Here is a 19587-nt window from a genome sequence, read left to right on the forward strand (position 1 = left end):
ATCGCACGGCCGGCACGTACCGACGCTAAAACCACCCCGAGTGAAGGGAATGTGTCCAGATATGACCGTTTCTGTCCAAGCAGAGGTTATAACGCAAAAATTACACGACTAAATTAAATATCGACATATTCAGAAAAGCTAACAAGCACAAAATCACGTCGTATAAATAAAGTTATCTTCAGATTTTGATGACATGTTGTGGAAGAGCTGTGTCCAGGACGGAGATGGGGAAAAACAAAAAAAAATCACAAAATCCAAACTGACATGAAAATCACACGAAAAAAGCAACAACAAAAAAAACAAAGAAAATGAACAAACCAATTATGGGATGCACACCCTCAGGGCCCATTAGAGGTGTGTAGACCAAACCCTACTGGAGGTGACGGTTACCCTAGAGACGCTTTAAATGCTGGGGTGTAATAAAAACCTCATGATGTTCCCCCCTTTGTACAATTTGATCCAGATCGTAATTCACATCCAGGCAATTAAAATCCAGACTCAAGGGGCGGGGCAGCGGTCTACTGCTAAGAAAATGCTAATGCTAATGCTAATATATTCACACTTCTGATGTTTAGTATTAGATAGATAGATAGATACTTTATTAATCCCGGAGGAAACGACTGATTTTTTTCGAGCAGCTGATGCGACGCCGGTAGCTTGAACGACCCAAACCCACGAGACAACGGGAACTAGCCGATTAAAACTGTTATCCGACTTCCGCCGCTCATTTTAACAGAATAAAAGTTAGCAGACGACGAAGAAGAAGAAGAAGAAGAAGAAGCTACTACGGTTTATCCCAAGGAGGATGTTTGTGTCATATTTCACAACAATCACAACAACCGTTGTCAGGACATTTCCGCTAAAAGCTCCGACGCCCGTCTGATGATGGCACTGGAGGGGAAAGTCGGGAAACTGTTTGATATTTATTGGATTCCATTTGAAGCTCAGGCTGTTTGTTCCATGTGTTCTTGGGGTTTTTTTTTTTGCTCAGCATTTTCAGACACACACACACACACACTCGTCCAGATGGATTATATTTCATCATGGAACCATCTCTGTGTCCGCGCTATTGACCATAACAGGGCAGCAGAAATAAAGACGTGAGGCGGCGCAGCCATCAAACAATGAGTTATGATTTTTCAGGGGGAAGAGCTGCACAATGATCATAATGAGGGCGATTAAACCGGAGCCTTTATCCTGTCGCTGTCAGAGTATCAGACGACGGGCCTCTTTTAGCTGTTAGGATAAATTACATCTACGTCACTTTAACAACTGAGATCCACTCAGAATTATCAGGAATAAACTTTACGGCCTGGAGAGCAGCAGCCAAATGCACTATTTAATAAAATGTGCCCCAAAAAAAAAAAAAAGAAGAAGAAGAATAGTCAACTAAACCAATCTGAACTCATTCGGATCACGTCGGGATGTGTGGGGTTTCAGGCACAGGTGCAGACGACAGTTTTATTATGGTATGGAAAGCGATCGGCGTGGATATTAACTCCAAACCGATATTAACTCCGCCATCTGAAGACGCGTCCTCCAGCCAGAGCGCGTTTAGCTCCGACAAACCCATCAGACCGTCCTGCTAAAGATGCGTCTTTATTAATCCAACGTGTCACACCAAAGCCATTCACACCCCCTACCCCCCACCCCACTTCCTATCCCCATGCACGGTCACATAAGCATCTAATTGCAATTTGGTATAATAAAATATGTGATGTGGATTTAAGGAGGAGCTGGAATGGCTTTTTTGTTTTTGTTAGCCAGACGGCTAACAGCCAGGAAAACAAACACACGCGGGTAAATTCCGACTATAATCTATATTCAGGAACGTAACGCGTCTCGCCGTGGAGCGTGATGGCGTTCAAATTGTTTGCCTACTCCACCTGAAATGAAAACTGAATGTTTCCACAAACGGCCTCCAATAATTTCCTGGTGTTTAACCGCAGACTTTGTGATGCTAAATTCCCACGTGGCATGAATGGATGTGTTGTGCCGTAAGTGTTGCCGCTGGGAAATGAGAGCTGGTGGGGCTGTGGATACAAAAAAAAAAAAAAAAAAAAAATGCAATTAAATGAAGTACGGCAGACGAAACTGAAAGGAGACTGCATCATAAATAAACATGCCGATGCTCAGGGTAAATGCGTAATTTATTCTATTTAGTCGATGAAAACCGTGGAAGTAATTAGAACCATTCAGATCCTGATGCATCAATATTTCATTCTGATACTGAAAACAAAATTGGGAAAGGATTGGACATGAAATATGACATAAAATTTGTTTTCCACTCATCTCAATAAAACTAAAGAAGCCGTTAAAACTAATAATGTTGAATTATCTCCGCGTCCAGAAGCCTGGGTAATAATAAAAATACTAAAATCAAAAGTTCCTCAAAGGGTTTGGATTCAAACGCGACCCGGCGGACGATGGGGGTCACTTCCGAGCTTTGTTGACAAACTTCCCAACTGCGTTTCCTGTTTTCAGGTCATTGTCGGATGTGACTTTCCCAGGGACTGTGAGAACCGCCAACCGTGACCTCATTCTCATGTGGGTCATCTCACACGTGACGCACAGCCAAGGGTTGGAGTCCAACAGGAAGACAGGAAGTAAAACAGAAAGTGCCGTGCCAGAACGTAGGTGTTGAAGCTGCGTAACGAACAGATGAAGGTAAAATCCTCGCCGCGCTGCAGAGAGAAGGAAGAGCAACACCTAGAAGTCCCACCGCCGTCGTCACGGTTAGAGAGATTGATTAGAACGTTTCACCTCCCGGAGTAAAAATAGCTGCATCGCGCTGGTTTCCTCCCAGTAACCTGATGGGTGTTTTTCTCAGCTCGTTCACTCCCAACGTGCCAAATGTAGAAGAAAAAGGAAAATGAATAAAACGGAAAAAAAGAAAAAGAAGAAGCAAAAGAACTAGAACCAAGGCAGTCACAGACTGCAACATCCCGTGACACCCCTGTATGCAAAATTTTACCCTGACCTACTTGCATAAGTCAACAATCAAAGCTAGTTCCCTGACCTACTTTCATAGATCAAAGCACTAGTTTGATCTATGGTCTTACTCACACTGGCCTCCTCCCTATCTTACCCGGTTCCTGAGTGTAAAAAAGTTTAAAAGTTTAAAAGTTAAAAATTTCGATTGATTTGAACGATGATATTAGAAGTCACCCTGGTGACCTCACTTCCTGGTTACGGCGGGATCTATAAGATTAGCACACGGTATCATACGTTTACATCAGAGAGGGGGATTTAAGCAGCGTTTAAACTTTAAAACAAGCGTGTCATGTTTCTTTCAAACAAATCATTTTACAGCTTTCACCGCCTTACATCATTTAACTGGCGTAGCTAGGTGCCAGGCGCTAATTAGCGAGCGTTATTCAACAGTAAACACAAACGCTGGAGCGCCACAAACGTCAAATATGGATGCAACGATTCTCCAAGCTGAATTTGACACATTTATTTCTGCGGTTTGTCAAATTATGTTGTAAAAAAGCTTTAAATTGAAACAAAGTCAGTCAACAACGGAGAAATATTAAAGCAATGAATAGAGGAATTTTAGTTAACTGTTACAATGTGGAATCAAGGAACCAATGACATGTAAAACATCCTGAGAATGGAAATTATGGTTACCAGAGTTTATACAAAAGGATTTTGATATTTCAAACATTAGAATCTCAAAATATTTTCCATTCATGTTTTTAAAAACTTTTTTCCTTTTCTGATTTACGCGTCCAGTAGGAACGTTTTAGAGTCTGGTTCTCCTGTTACAGCTCTGGACCGACGGACAGCCTCCTGTTTGAAAAACCTGCTTAACAGGAATATTAATGACTTTTTTCTTTATACCCATACAGAGAATTCAACACCGGGAAGTATTTGCCGACCTGTCCAAATGAGGTGGCCGACAGCGGTCCACATGTGGTTACCCAGGGCAACCAGACGATCGTTAGAGCTAATGAGAACTGGAAAGTCATTACGGTTGAGGTGCTGTTGGGACTGAGTCGTTAGTCCACCAATCCATTGTGCCAGCCAGTAAACACTTTGTTTGTATTGTTTGTGTCGCCTCCTTGATGCCATTTGTTAAGAGATTAACACCCTGCCAACCCAGCATCTGGATTTACTTAAAATATCAATAAATGAGAAACGTGTGTTATTGTAATTGGGTGAATCGACTCTTCGAGGCCGGCCTCGGCGGTCGGAGATAGCAGCTGGAGAGCTGGGTGAATATATTTGCTGAAACAGACGGAAAAAGTCTCAACTGCGTCCCGCGTACAGGAGGAAACAACACAAATGAAACAAACAAACACTGATTTGTAAACCTTAAGGAAACTGGCACACAAGGAGACCTGGGAGTTAAAGGAAACGCATCACATTAAGATTTCAAATCGTGAGTGACATCAAGAAAATGATCAAATCCTCACACGTAAGAAGCCGACGCCAAAAACAACTAATGGAATATTTGGTGTGGTTTATCGAAATAGCTGTAGATTATCAATCTATTGACGGATCAATGAAACAACTGATCAAATCAACATCCGGCCCCATTCAGTGACTCCTTTAGAGATCTGTGCAAACGCAGGTGCAGACGGCAGCCGCTCTCGTCTCCACCCGTGATTTGCATGCGAATGGGTTTGATTTGATTGATTGTTGGTTCCAGGTGGGCGGGGTTTGAGATCGTTTAGTTAATGAGTTTCTCAAAAGGCAGCAATTTAACCGTCTAAAATAATACAGGCAGAACACAAGACACTCGGAAACATCCGGCAGGAGGGAGGAGACGACTCGTGGATGGATATCACCGGAGTGATTTGGTTTGCGGAGTGAAACACAGGACCAATCAGAATGTTCATTTACAATCGTTTCCAGGTAGAAAAACCCCAGAATTATGTGGATAAACACATAAATATATTAATTCAACTATTTTAAAGACTCAAACTGTATGTTTAAAAGCTCTGTATGAAGGGTCCGAACACATGACCAGGTGGGACACCTCTTCTTGAAATCTAAACCTGGACTTCGACTGCAGGGTGACAAACAGCAGCAGCCTCCTTTCCACCAGTCAAATCATTGGTTGCTTGATTCTCTGTGCATTGGGCCTGTAATGAACTGGTGTTCCCGCCTCTCGCCCATTGCATGCTGGGATGTGCCCCAGCGAGGACAAGCAGCCGTGGACAACAAACGGATACGATCGCGGTAGAATCTGTCGATCTGGCATCGCTCGCTTGCAAGGACGTCTGTTGTTTCTCAGCTACTGGAAAAGGGAAGGCCGTTATCCCCGAATCCCCAGAAACAACCGCACCTACATGAGAGTCCTGTCTGTGGTGGAAACACGAAGCAGATCTAGGGTTTACGCACATTAATTATGGGTTATATACTGTTTCCAAGGGAACTAGACTGAAAGCACTTGGATGGAAATGCGGCTTAAGACTGCCGGGCTCAACTTATCCCCCTTGGAACAGCTTTGTGTTATTAGTTGTTCCTCTTATATAACTGTACCTGTATAATAGTCCAACTCTTAAATACCGGAATGATATTTGTCATAGCGTCCTGCATCATATTTTGGCTGCCATGTCTTTAAGTTGTTGGTAGCTTCGACAGGATTCTATCCAGGTCAAGGTGCTCGGGGCACCCAGGAACTCTCAAGCAGGGGTGGGTGGGTGGGGGGTGTGATGCTAATGATCCAGCAAACCTCAATCCCCCGGGACCAGGAGGACACCTCGGAGGTGAATCCAGATCAAAAACAGGCGAGCTACAGGTCTCTATCTGCCACCATGTCCTTTGGCGCTTTATGTTTTTTTCTGATCACATGGTGTAAATTTCATCCCCCGGCTCATTAAAGCAACGACAAACTCAACTTGTGTTGGAGAGCACGTGTGTGATTTTTACCACCCGACTGGAGCGGCTCAGCCTCTGGTCAAACACCCAGATTTTATCTATAACCACAGAAGCCATTTGTCAGCTTAGCGCACATAAAAACACCACCTGCATTTCATGGCTTTTTTAGCTAATACGTCTCCCCAGGCGTTTCCATTTTGCCGCTCCTGTTGTTGTAGCCAGTGCATTTCCCTGTAAAACTCATTACGGTGAGAATGAATTAGAGGGAGGAATCTAGGTAAGACACAACGGCACAGGCACTCGAATGGCTAATTGTAATAACCTGACACAAGTGAGTAATTTAGCTGCCTAAAAACGAGCCCTGAGATCTGGAAGGAGCACTTCAGAAGAATGGATTAGGCTGGAGGCCGTTACAAACCCAGACATTTAGACAGAAACAGAAGATCCATCTTCTGCTGGGCTGGATTTGAATATTAAACGGTTCTGCTCGCTGTTAGGAAGGAATCTGAGATTATTATAGAAGCGTGTTAACATAATATCGCGTATATTGCATCTTTTGTTCCAGAGCGCCTCGCAAACATCCATTATTTATTAGAAATCATCTATCATTAATCATATATGACAAGCCAGTAAAGTCCTTAATTACAGAGGAATTATGACCATGCAGCACTCACTTAAAGGACAAAATTGGGTCATACTTAGACTAAAGCCTGATTGCATTTCATGTTTCGGTTGCACATGAGCAACGTTGACAAATTGGACTTTGTTTTTCGCTGATGCATCGATTCGCGTCGCGGTCTGAATGAAACATTTGCAGATTTGACGTGACATATTAAAGGAAAGCGTGTTATTAATGCGCGTTGACATTTTGCGTTGGAGAGTGAAATGTTTCTGTTTGCAATAATGAGGAAAGATGTGCTTATCGCTTTTATGTCACTCGCCATGTCTTTTTTTTTTTGCTGTTGTTGTTGTGGAGCGATAGTCGTTGTGTAGAGCCACAACATCCTGGCTCTGCGTAAAGATCAGCACAGATCTGTACGTGAAGAAGCTGCACTAATTGGCTGATTAATCGATCGGACAACTGGGAAAAATGAAAGGGTAATTAATTCTTTCAAAAGATTTGCTTAAATGTAAAGATTTGCGGCTTTCCTTGGATCTTTACGATTGGAAATGAAGAGTCTCGTGGCTAAACTTCAATTTGCCTGTGGCACACCATCCTTTTCTAAAAAAAATTTTGTAATGGAGCTTCACGTCAAAGCAGCCCGCTGCCCTCTACTGGTAGAAAAGTAGATGTGGCCGGTAGTAAATCATGAACTCCGCAATAAAAAGACCTGTAATGAAGTCGGTTTTGGGGTTTTATTCATCTAAATAACCAGAGAAGGAGCAAAGAGCTGTTTTCTTTCTCCTGAATATAATAGAAAATGATGTCCACAACCCTCTCATTGTATGTTTGCTCCTGTGCAATGATGCGGTGTCGTTTTGCAGGAAACGGTTCAAAATAAGGTCTGGATTTTCTTGAGTCACCAGGTCTTGATTTCTGGAAACAGACATTACTGCTCGCACCGCAAAGCGCCCGTCTAGTTAAATTATATCGGAGGAAATCGCGTTAAAAATGATCCAAATAGACAAACAGAAAAGCAGATAAGGGGGTAAATATCACTGTTTTTGGAGGAGGTGACTTGTCTCTTTAAGACAGATTTAATTATCGCATCTCCTCACCATAGACGAAGATCACGCTGCAGAAGTCATCTGAGAAGTTTGTTTTTTTCTCTTGTTAAAACTTGGCTTCAACGCTGGAATTCCCGGCGAGTGACTTGAGTCCAACGCGACCACAGCTGCTGGTTTCTATCACCGAGATAACTGCAGACTTTTTTTTTTTACAGCATTTCAAGCTTGAAAGGAGTGACACAAACAAAAAGAAACAACAACAAAAAAAAGTTGCTCGCATTCGCGTTTTAGTTTTACATGGCGATTACGCCGTCCCTTTAGAATGACATCATCATCTTCAGATAACACTGATAAACTCACTCCTCTTCACTTATTTCAGGTATGAACTGATACGATACCGATTCTCTCCACAAAACGCCGGGCCACCTGGAAACAAAATTAGTGGCACATTCACCCCCGACCGATTTATTTCTCTGGAAGGAACCAGGGCACATGACTCATTCTGGGGGAGGAGGTTACATCATGGATAGGTGCTGCATAAAACAGCCCACAAGCTACGAGTGGAACACTTTCCACCGAGGCATTCCAACCAAACCTCGCACCTCCTTAAAGAGATGAAAGCAAACGACAATGCATCTGCAGAATCACCCGTCAATAACCTTTAAACAAGCCCTGGTGGTATTGATTTCGATCTGACACGCGTGTGCAGAGGTGTGAGGGGAACCTGAGAATACTCTAGTCCGCTGAAGTTCACAGGTGACGCCAAAGGGGCTCAGGAAGCCGATAAGAGCAGCGGGAAAAAATTCACTGGGCCATTCGTCTTGCCATGCAGCGTGTACTAATGGGGTGGGGAGCCGGTTGCTCCACGCTCCACCACGTCCCCCCAATGGGAGCGTTTGCTCTCCGCAGCAGAGCCGGGTTGTGCTAATTCTGGAGACATCCAGGTCTCGAGGCGTCACACAGTTCCCAGGTGTGTGTGTGTGCGTTTGTTTGTGGTGGTGGTGGTGGGGGTGGTGGTGGTGGTGGTGGGGGGTTCGCCATGTGGAGCCCGGAAGAAAAAAAAGAGCACGGGTGTAACGATGTGCTCGGAGCGGGGCGCCATTGTTTTCCTCATTTCCTCAGGGCTCCTGAAGCCGATCCACTCTCGGCGGCGCGCCGGGATGCCGCCAGCATGGCAATGAGTTGGTATTCTCCGGGCCTTTTGACATTTCTTGGCATGTAATAGCAGGCAGAAAGCTATTAAGCTGGTAATCAATTGATGTATCTGCAGGGAAAAGCATTGGGAGTGATTGAAAGTTCCTTATTCGAGGTGTTTTCCCAAAGCTTTGAGACAATTTATTTCTTCTGGGACGAAGCGGCCGCTACTTTTAATTTTCTGAATTACTTATCTGCAAAACGGCACGGCCAAACAAAACAAAGGTTGGATTAACGAAAAAACTAAGACGTGCAAACAGGTCAGGGATGACCAAACACACCCCCGGCTGAATTTAGATATTTCAGGAGAGGATGTTGTGAAGCGGCGCGACTCGGCCGGTCGGCGTTGATCAAGGCGTTGATGGGCTCGACGGATAATAATCAGAGTGACATCAGCTCCCAGTTCTCATCTCAGACAGAGTGATAACGGCGGGGTGAGAGGAAGGTTATCACACACACATCAACACACATTACCTCACCCAACACTGAAAACCTCGTTTTTTGTCAACCGTGTGGCAAAGAAGATATGTACTGCATGTAAAAGAAAAAAAAAAAAAGATAGGCCCATTCTCATTTCCCATGTGTGTGTGCGTGAGAGTGTGTGTGTGTGTGTGTCGGGTGTTTCTTGAAAGCAGATTAAATTTTTACTAAACACTACAATTTGGTGGGGCGCCTGGGTGGCAGAGAGGAAAACCACTTGGCCACCATCGCTGCAAACCCGGGTGAGCAGGATTTGGAATCCACCGCTCCAAACTGGAAGGGAAAAAAAAAACAAAAAAATAAAAAAATGCCGAAGACATCACCAGCGAGTTGAGTTCATGCGCCGAAAATAGCAACGCGATCCTAGGTATGAGTCAGCCGTCACGTTACGTTACTGGAATAACGCCATGTTTTTGTTGTGTTCTCACGCAGACTTTTACGCAAAAAAAAAGAAGAACGGACTTTACGAAGGGGATGAAAAAGATTTTGCGTGCACGACGAGGCCAAAAAAAAAAAAAAAAAAACTCAACACGGGATTAGTTTCAGCCCGTCCGCGTCAGGAGCCACTTGGCTGCCAAAAGCGCCGCTGAAATCATAACAGCAGACTCGTGTGCGTGTGTGGTCACTTTCCCTCCATCATGGCACATGTGCAGCACTTCTTCGCCCGCAACGGCCTTCGAAAAAGAAGGAAAAAGGCGGAATTGAACTGCTCTCGCTTGTTTCACAGATTTTCCAGACAAATAATTTCAGGTTTTGCGCCCGCTAGCGCCAACCCTCCGTCCGTCCCGCTCTCGCTGGCCTATAATTACATGCCATTCATTTGATTTGTTCATTAGTTCAAGCCTCGGCTGGGTAGAAGCAAACGGAACCCTCTCATTAGTGGTTCATGACTGTACTCTCTCCATGGTGAGCTGTGGGGCTTCGGTGGAAAACAGCGGCGATGAGGGGGGAGAGGGCGAAAGCGGCGGGAAGACCTTATTCTAACCTAAAGCACACGGCTCCACCAGGAGACAGCGAGGAAGACAGGCTGTCATAATAACTGTAAGACAACGCTGGTGTGGTTTCAGGGGGGGTCAACAGGATCCACACACACTCAGATTAAACACAGAACAAACCAAGCAGAAACTTTTTAGTTTCACAAAGAACAATTTGTGCTGCTATTTCTTTTCCATCTCGTTCCCTCCTGGGTTTTCAGACGATGTAGTCGAATCAAAGCGGCTTTAATGCGCTGAAATGTAACACAACAGGCACAACAGTGGCTTTTAATGCTCCGGAGAGCATTAAGGGACAGCTGTTACCATGGCGTCAAGGATGTGACTGAAATTTTACTTCACGAAGAAACACATGGATGTTTTACATTCATATCATTTTGTATCACAGCATGTAGATTTGTATAATATTGCAAAGAATCGTATGGCATTGTATTATATCGTACCTTACTGTAATGTACTGTATATCGTACTGTATTGTATCGTATCGTACTGCATTGTACTGTATTGTATCGTACTGTACTGTATTGTATTGTACTGTATGGTATCATATCGTACTGTATTGTATCGTGTCGTACTGTATTGTATCGTGTCGTACTGTATTGTACATCGTACTGTATTGTACATCGTACTATATCACATTGTACTGTATTTTATCATACTGTGTTGTATCATATCATATTTTATGGTTTTATATTGTACTGTATTGTATTGTACTGTATTGTATTATATCGTACTGTATTGTATTATATCGTACTGTATTGTATTGTACTGTATTGTATCATATTATTCTGTATTGCATCGTACTGTATTGTATCATATCGTACTGTACTGTATTATATTGTACTGTATTGTATTGTATCATATTGTACTGTATTGTATTGTACTGTATTGTATCATATTGTATTGTATTGTATCATATTGTACTGTATTGTATCATATTGTACTGTATTGTATTGTACTGTATTGTATCATATTGTATTGTATTGTATCATATTGTACTGTATTGTACCATATTGTACTGTACTATATTGTACCATATCATACCATATTGTGCCGTACCGTATCATATCGTATCTCACCCTATCGTATCGTATCTTATCGTATCACACACTGCCTGACCACCAAAAAAGAAGTCACACATTCTCATATTTTGTCGGACCGCCTTCAGCTTTAATTATTTCATGCATTCCATGTGACATAGTTTAGATAAGTTACTGCAATAACACAAGAGTTATTTCCATCCAGTGATGCATTCTTTTTTTTGATCAAGATCTGGTATTGATGTTAGTGGGATCTGACCGCTGGGCCAAGCCACCTCCAGCACATCCCAAAGGTTCTCAATGGGGTTCAGGTCTGGACTCTGTGGTGTCTGCTCAGGTCAGGTCTAAGTTCAGCAACAGTATCAATCAATCAATCAAGTTTTATTTATATAGCACTTAATCATGGCAACAGACATTTCAAAGCGCTTTAACAGACAGAAAAACCCAACTGAACTCTCCAGAGGCAAGCATAAGTGACAGCGGCAGGGAAAAACTCCCACATTGAGGAAGAAACTCCGAGCAGGACCCAGACTCTTTTGGGCGGTCATCCGCCTTGACTGGTTGGGTGGAAAAGAAATAAAAGGAAGATAAGAACAGGGTGAGAGAAAGAGAAACAGAGAGAGAGCAGTAGATAGGCCAGATAGACTCAGTGTCTTTATGGTTATAGTTATTATGTGTTCAAAGGATGAGGTCAGCTGATTACCTGAATCTACTGAATGACCAGGTTATTCCATCAATGGATTATTTTCTTTCACAATGACACGGACATATTCCAAGACGACAATGCCAGCATTCATTGGGATGAAATTATGAAAGAGTGGTTCAGGGAGCATGAGACATCATTTTCATTAATGGATTGGCCACCACAGAGACCAGACCTGAACCCCATCTGGGATGTGCTGTTTGTATAATATATCGCGGCGTGTTTCTCTACCTCGTATCCATCATTTATATGTTAGCCTCTTGATATTTTTCTGGTATCTTCTCCTCTCTCCACCTGCCTCCCCATTCTACTTTAAACACTCCTTCTAAAAACTTCAGTAATTGCTTCTGACAGTTGCCGTACATTTCCTCTTGTCTCTGTTCCTGGATCTTGGAAGGAGCTTCCTCATAAATGAGCTCCTGTGCAGCATTTTTCCTCATTTGAGAGCAGAAAAAGTCGAGCACTACATCTGATTTCGGAATGCAACTTGAGCAACTTTCCCTCCCCAACATGATAATGAATGTGTGCCATCTATGAGGCCCACTGTCTGACTAACTAGAGACATCCATATTTAATGTGTACATTCATTAATACAGACAGGGCTGCTGGTTAATGTCAGCTGCATTCAGTGAGTTCAAATCAAACCAAATTATCCTCACATACATTCATGTAAAGCAAAAGGAAATCATATATATTAACTGATGGAGGGCCCAGTATGCATATTTAATGTTGTTATTACAGATAATGTTGTATTATATGAACAACCAAGGGAATATATTAGTTCCAACAAGCCAGCTGTGGTGCTTCACATATGGAATTATTTTATATTCAGATTAAAATACTCGCGTTCGCTCAGGATGCTAATGCTAAGGAAGCAGATGAACAGACTGAAGGGTTCAACAAAGTCAGTGAGATCTAGAAACTATGAACATCTGCACACAATGTCGTCACAAATCATGTTGTAGCTGTCAAGATAGGACAAGAAAGGACGAGCTAATGCCAAAGCTAGCGTTGTTAAAAGCGAGACGTCTTTCGACTAGAACGACACCCGTGCCTCCACCGAGCTCCAAGGAAACGCTTCTGGCAGTGTTTGCAAGCAAATACAGCAACCACCCAGGAAAACAACCAACAGATGGGGAATGGGTGAAAATATCCTCCTCATACACACAAATGGTTTTAATAGTCGGCGCTATCATGCTGCATCAGAACAATCACACACCATCTAATGCATGTTTTCTGCGACCACGACTACAGAAACACACGTTTAGTGCTCCCAGCAGCCTCGCTGTGAGGTGTTGGGGGGTCATTATCCAGTGTGGATCAAAAAAAAAAAAAAAACAGGGCGGGTCGCCGAGATGTTACCGCATAAACATTTCAAATGTTTGCGAATGAAAGGAAAAAGAAAGGCGCAAGAGCTGTAACAACTCTCCACGCCAGATCAAAAAGGCAGGTTTTTTCATTCTCAACACAAACCCGGACCAGATGAGAGCTGCTTTAGCGACGGGGGAGCATTACGCCACAGCGGATTTCATCCACATGAAAAGCAGAGAGGTCTTCAAATCATCGTTTTTTGTTTTTTTTTTGTTTTTTTCCTCCAACGGTAACCGTCAAAGCCGATGTCATCGCCCCGGCCCAGCGGGGAAAAGCAGCTTTGTGCCTCATCGGGGTGTCAGCATCCACTCCTTAGGCAATTCCTGGATATGCTGCAGCTGTAATTAAAGCCCCCCCTTCCAGCCCTCCACACACACACACACACACACAGTGACCTTTTCCAACACAAACACTCGTCTTCTCGCTTAAATCCGAGCTCCCCTCCGCCGGGATGAGAATGGACGTTGGCGAAGGAGCGACGTGATGGGAAACCAGGCTTGACGGGCTTTAGCCGTCATTATGAAGGTGGGTAATAAACACCGGAGGAGAGAGAATCCCCTGGATGGACGCCATCATAACCTATAATCACAAGATATGCAGATGATAGAGATGTTTCCCCCTCTACTCTGCAGCGCCTGTCGTCTTCGGGTTCCTTCAGGAACGCTCCTTTTCAGGGAGGATGGGAGCGATAGCGGCGAGGGCTGTTTGTTTAACATGTCACCGGGGCCAGATGGGGGAGCGCAGCCGACAGGTAATCCATCCACATCGTCTGCGTCTAAAAAGCACTTGTGGTGCGACAGAAAAAAATCACAAAATGCTCACGGGAAGTGAAAGGCTTTCCGTTTTACACAAATGGAACGCACTTATCAATCAGCAATCGGATGAAGTCTGAGAGTCTCTGCAGCATCTTTCCGTTCCCACTTAAAAATTAATCATGCATATGAAAAGAAGCTTTCTTACACGTGGCACAATTTCTCCCAGTTCCTCCCAGGCTTGTTCACAGAAGGGAAAATATGAACACCCCCTTGTCTTGGGAATGACACCCAATTTTGTTCTCATTTAAGCTTCTTATACTCAGTAAGAGGGTGAGGTACAAAGGGCCCAAAGCTGTCTTGGGTCATTAAACCACACATTTTCTTTCTTCTCTCAGAATGTGTTTTCTGGCACTTACAGCAGAAAAAGATGACAGATTAGACAAGGGGGGGTGGGGGGGTTCCTTCACAGGCTGGCTGGGGGGGATTCTGGAAGGTGGGCTGCTGCTCGCTGGTGCTTGGGGCAGCAAAAACCACGCCTGTCACCGCTTTGACGGGCCAATCCAGAAGTGCAGTCATAGGGAGGTATGATTGATGATATTATGTACTCACTCGGAATCTGAATGCCGGCACACTCCTGTGATTTAATCCCTGTTCCTTCATCAAACATCCAGGCGCAGCAGATGGACTGTGCAGCGCCAACACTCCTTCCCCGAGGCCAAAAGTGTCAAGACCACCATTACTAATCAATTGTATGAGGCAGCAACTGCTCAATACAGGAGGTGGGTGGTAGTATTGCCGCGCATTCCTATACGGTGTAAGAACTCGGATTAATCCATCCCAATCGGAGGTTATTATCATTTGTTTGTTAGGAAAAAAAATAGAAGGCTGAGTCGGTGTGACCTTGAGATCTACCTGCACAATAAAAGTACTAAATAAACCCTCCTCCACATCGTCTCTGTCGGTGTGTCGGTGCAGCAAATGTCACATGGCTGAAACCCAGTCAGGATGAATGTTTTCCTTGAACCCCCTGAATGTAATAAAAATAAAAAAAAATTTTTAAAAAGGCATTTTGGAAATTAAATAGCTTGAATTCCTTTTCAGCCCTGCACATTCAAACACTTTTGTTTTGACGTGACTGCCCCCTAGTGGCAAAGGAAGGGGACGTTCATTCAAACCATGAGCATAGCAACCCGCTGCGTAATTGACAATACCACATACATATTAATCCCTTAGTCTCCTGTAACAAAGTAAAACATGAGGGTCGTGCTGTACATTGACTCCGAGTCCGCCAACGCTAACTTGAGCGCCAGCGTTAAAGCTGTCAGGCAATAAATCCAAGAATCAGCAGAGCTACACGGCCCAGATTAGCCCAAACATCCCCCTGTCACATCACAAAGACTCCACTGCACTCGGACAGCATATAAAGAGGAGAAAGGAGAATGATTGCAGTGGTGATTTTCAATTAAAAAGTGGCCTCTGAGGGTTATGAATCCTCTCTAGAATGAATAAGATGTGCTCTAAGTTAATGTCAGGCGCTATAGAGTGACGAGTGCCAACATGGGAAGGGAGATTACAGATGGATCTTACATAAAAATCATTTTAATGAAACACAGACCTGAAACTACAGCCAGACACAGAGTGTATATTCATTATGAGTTATTTTAGAACACGTAGACAGGCATTCATTCAGGAGTTTCCTATTTGAAGACCACACTGGACAATGCAGCTATCACAGATTATCTCTGTGACAGGAAGTGACAGATCTCAGAGCAGCGAAACGTCTCTACAGAGAGGGGAAACCTACTCGAGCGTCCGAAGACACACAACCTCCGATCAAACACGAGGTGGTCGGTGATGCATCACTAGTAGCCACAAATTATCATCAATAGCACTCTACCACATTATCATCAATCTCTCTCTCCAAAGACAAAAGTATCTCTCCGTGATGAATCACCAAATCAATGAGTTCTCTTCTCGCCGGGACGAATCGGTCTCCCAGCGATCTCTGCGGCTGAGTAATGTGAAATCTATCACGGGTTAGTCCGCACGGCCCGGACAAGATCGGAGACAAGACCCCAGAAAAACTTAGTATTGATTGGTGCCGCGAGGATGGAGGTAAAGGAGTGGCGTGACAGGAGTCAGAAACACCTCTAGACACCGTCCTCCCGATTTGGGGGGAGAAACTAAAACAACACACAAAACTGCAGCGGAACCCGACCAGTAACGATAAAGTCACTTTAATGTCACTTAAATGTCAGTTTGAATGTCGCTTCAATGTCAGTTTGAATGTCGCTTCATTGTTAGTTTTAATGTCGCTTCAATGTCAGTTTGAATGTCGCTTCATTGTTAGTTTTAATGTCGCTTCAATGTCAGTTTGAATGTCGCTTCAATGTCAGTTTTAATGTCACTTCAATGTCAGTTTGAATGTCGCTTCAATGTCAGTTTGAATGTCGCTTCATTGTTAGTTTTAATGTCGCTTCAATGTCAGTTTGAATGTCGCTTCAATGTCAGTTTTAATGTCACTTCAATGTCAGTTTGAATGTCGCTTCAATGTCAGTTTGAATGTCGCCTCATTGTTAGTTTTAATGTCGCTTCAATGTCAGTTTTAATGTCGCTTCAATGTCAGTTTGAATGTCGCTTCATTGTTAGTTTTAATGTCGCTTCAATGTCAGTTTTAATGTCACTTCAATGTCAGTTTTAATGTCGCTTCAACGTCAGTTTTATTCCTGTAGCTTCAATGTCAGTTTTAATGTCGCTTCAATGTCGCTTTTAATGTCGCTTTTAAATGTTACTTTAATGTCTCTTCAGGCCACATGTCCTGAAACAAACAGTGTCCTTGTCTCAATCGAAGACCCGTCCTGGTCATTAAACAAATCAATACATCACAACCGGGTTAAGATTTGATCTGTTTAAACATATGGTGACACAGAGAGCCACACTATAGATAATAAAATACAAAGAATGTGCATAAGATTTTCATAAAATGCTTTTGTACCACTTTGAAATATTATTGGCAAAACCTTTTGAGGAAGAGTATCTTCACTAATCTGGGCCGGGAACAACTTCTAATCCATCATCAATCTATCAATCTATTAATCACCACTGATGTATCGTCGGCCCACTTGACGATCTCCTACCTTGGGCCACTTGGGGTTGAGTTCACAGGCTTGTACTGCGTCGTCCAGCGCCGCCTGATGCTGTCCCAGCTTGAGGAACGCCGCCGACCGGTTGCTGTAGAGGATGCAGTTCTGTGGGTCGGCCTGCAGGGCGTTGCTGTACAGCTGGACGGCCGCCTGGAAGTCGCCGCGCTGACACGCCTCGTTGCTCTGCTGCACTTTCTCCATGAACTCTGCTTTACTGAGACCACACCGAACCGCCCCGTCCCCAGAAACACGCCGCGTGGGTCTGCCCGCCGGCCGGGAACCGGAGGCTGGAAACTGGAGAGACAGACGGAGAAGAGAGGGAGCCAGGAATATATCTGGATATCAGAATAATAATATTGTTGGAATTACCTTTTGTTTATGTCCTGTTGTTGGAGGATGAGGCAAGAAAAGGCAGATTAGGGGGCAGGTAAAACATCAGATTCCTCGTCTGAATGGTCGAACTAATGATAACAACCTGAATTCAGATTCTAAGGGATGGTTTTCAGGGTCGAGGAGCAGAAACGCGACAATCTGAAGCCGAGACGACTCGGAGTCACAATTCAAAGTGATTTTAACGTGTTTGTGGATGTAACATCCTCCGTCCACAAACCCATCCTTCCAAACACTAGCAGGAGGTTTCCGGGGTCAAGGAGTCGGGCGGCTTCACTTCGAATCGGAATAAAGCGATGTTGTCATGGCGACAGCACCACCGGTGTGTATTACCCACATAACAGGCATTGGAGGAATGTGCCGTCTGCTATCTGCTGAGATGTTTTATTCCTCACATCCTGGTCGCTGCTGCTTCTCAGGCTATTTGATGCTTTCCTATTTAATAACTCGACTGTGAGCCAAGTTCACTGCAACCAACTTGAGTCTGATTGATTAGTCTGAATCACGCCGTTCATCTCAGGTTGCACACTTTCAGGGCCGGCGTCCATTATACCTCTTTCTCACCGCACCTCCTCAGACTGAATTCTGGGATAGGGCAGGCTGGGTAATTACTTCCAGAGGCCTGGGGAGTCGGAGCAGCAGAACCTGAGGGCTTTGGGTATATCGAGTAGATTCGACCTCAAGTTGGCGAGCAGCGCCAACCGGTTGCTCTCCTCCAGCCTTTTTGACATTCAGAAACTCAGTTGTGACGGCCGATTCTGCGGAAACACCAGCAGCAGAGTAAATCGCTTCGACGACGAGGGTTTGCTCTGCGGGAACTGGCAACACATTCACGCAGGATGACATACAAAAACACTGCAGCAGATAAGCAGCGAGGATATGAAATGGAAGGTCAAGTGTGATCGCCGTCTCTGGATCAAACTGGGGGCTGTGGGCAGGAAGGGTGGAGGGGTAATGAGAGCCTTCTCTGATACAGAGGACACCCCACCGACTTAACCATAGGGAGACAAAGACACTGGAATGAACCCAGGATGCAAATATATCCCCGGACTGCACATATTTTCATTTCTGGGGGAGCTGTGGGACATGGCAACGCAATCTCACCCCCTCCCTGGGATCCTGGCACTGCAGAGGAATAGCTGAATACGTGTGGTTTGGGTTCACAGCCTAGTTTGTAATCTGTATGATCCTCCATTGACGTTTAAATCATATTTATGTTGGCTATTGTCTGCGCCAGGAGAGTCCACACGTCCACCGTGCAGCACAGAACAGAACGCATGACTGGAAAATCAATAGAGCTCTTTTACGAGGCATTTGCAGGAATGGTCAGCTGGTATTTCCTGTCCGGGACGCGGGGTAAAAAGTTATTTAGGGGGCAAAAAAAAAAAAAGCCAACAATTATAAAAATAGACACAGTAGGTAATTTAGGGGTATTTACCTTTTCTTTCTGAGTCGTTTGCTTCTCCATCCTGTCTGGCTGCTTTGGGTTTTGTTACCGTTTGCGTCCCATCACACTCCGTCTTAGCCGTTAATAGAGCCTCCTCCACGCGTAAAGACGCGTCCAAAGTCGCCCCACGCGTCCGCCTCGTTGCCCGAGTGTCGACAAACTGCGAGGAAATCCCGCAAAGGCTGAACTGTGGAGCGTTCAAGAACTTTTCTCAAAGAAAGTGCGCCATGTTGTCAAATCTTTTCCTTTTTTTTTTTTTTTTTTTCCTCCTCTTTTTTCCCTGTTGCCATAGCGGATCTGTGAGCGCAGCGCGGAGGGAGGCATGGAAGTCTGTGGGAGCGAGTCGAGTGGGGTGGGGTGGCTTCGTTTTGGGATGTTTTAGACAAGTCCTTTTTAAAAAGAGGAGCTGAAAGTAAAGGAGGGTTCAATTTCAGGTCACAGGCGTTCATAGATCAGGTAAGAACAGGGGTCAACATGGAAAAAGGGGGCACCTTTCCCATGCCCTTTGGTGCCCCACGCCCGTGGGATTTAGGAGCAAATGTCCCTCCTGGAGGGTTTAACAGAACCTTAGAATG

General features: G+C 44.3%; 1 protein-coding gene across 3 annotated transcripts in view; it reads right to left on the reverse strand.

The window, feature by feature from the left end:
- The window catches only part of LOC137592314 (tetratricopeptide repeat protein 28-like), a 143514-nt gene extending 124250 nt beyond the window's left edge, over window positions 1-19264 (reverse strand). For all 3 annotated transcript variants that reach the window (XM_068310397.1, XM_068310398.1, XM_068310396.1), the window contains exons 1-2: window positions 19004-19264; window positions 17170-17469 (exon numbers count right to left, since the gene is read on the reverse strand). In XM_068310397.1, coding sequence (XP_068166498.1) covers window positions 17170-17469; window positions 19004-19033 — 330 coding nt within the window. In that variant the 5' untranslated portion in view covers window positions 19034-19264. The remainder of the gene's footprint in view (window positions 1-17169; window positions 17470-19003) is intronic.
- Between the last annotated feature and the right edge of the window lie 323 nt (window positions 19265-19587).

The sequence above is a fragment of the Antennarius striatus genome, chromosome 3 (assembly GCF_040054535.1).
Source record: "Antennarius striatus isolate MH-2024 chromosome 3, ASM4005453v1, whole genome shotgun sequence".
Classification (NCBI taxonomy): Eukaryota; Metazoa; Chordata; class Actinopteri; order Lophiiformes; family Antennariidae; genus Antennarius; species Antennarius striatus.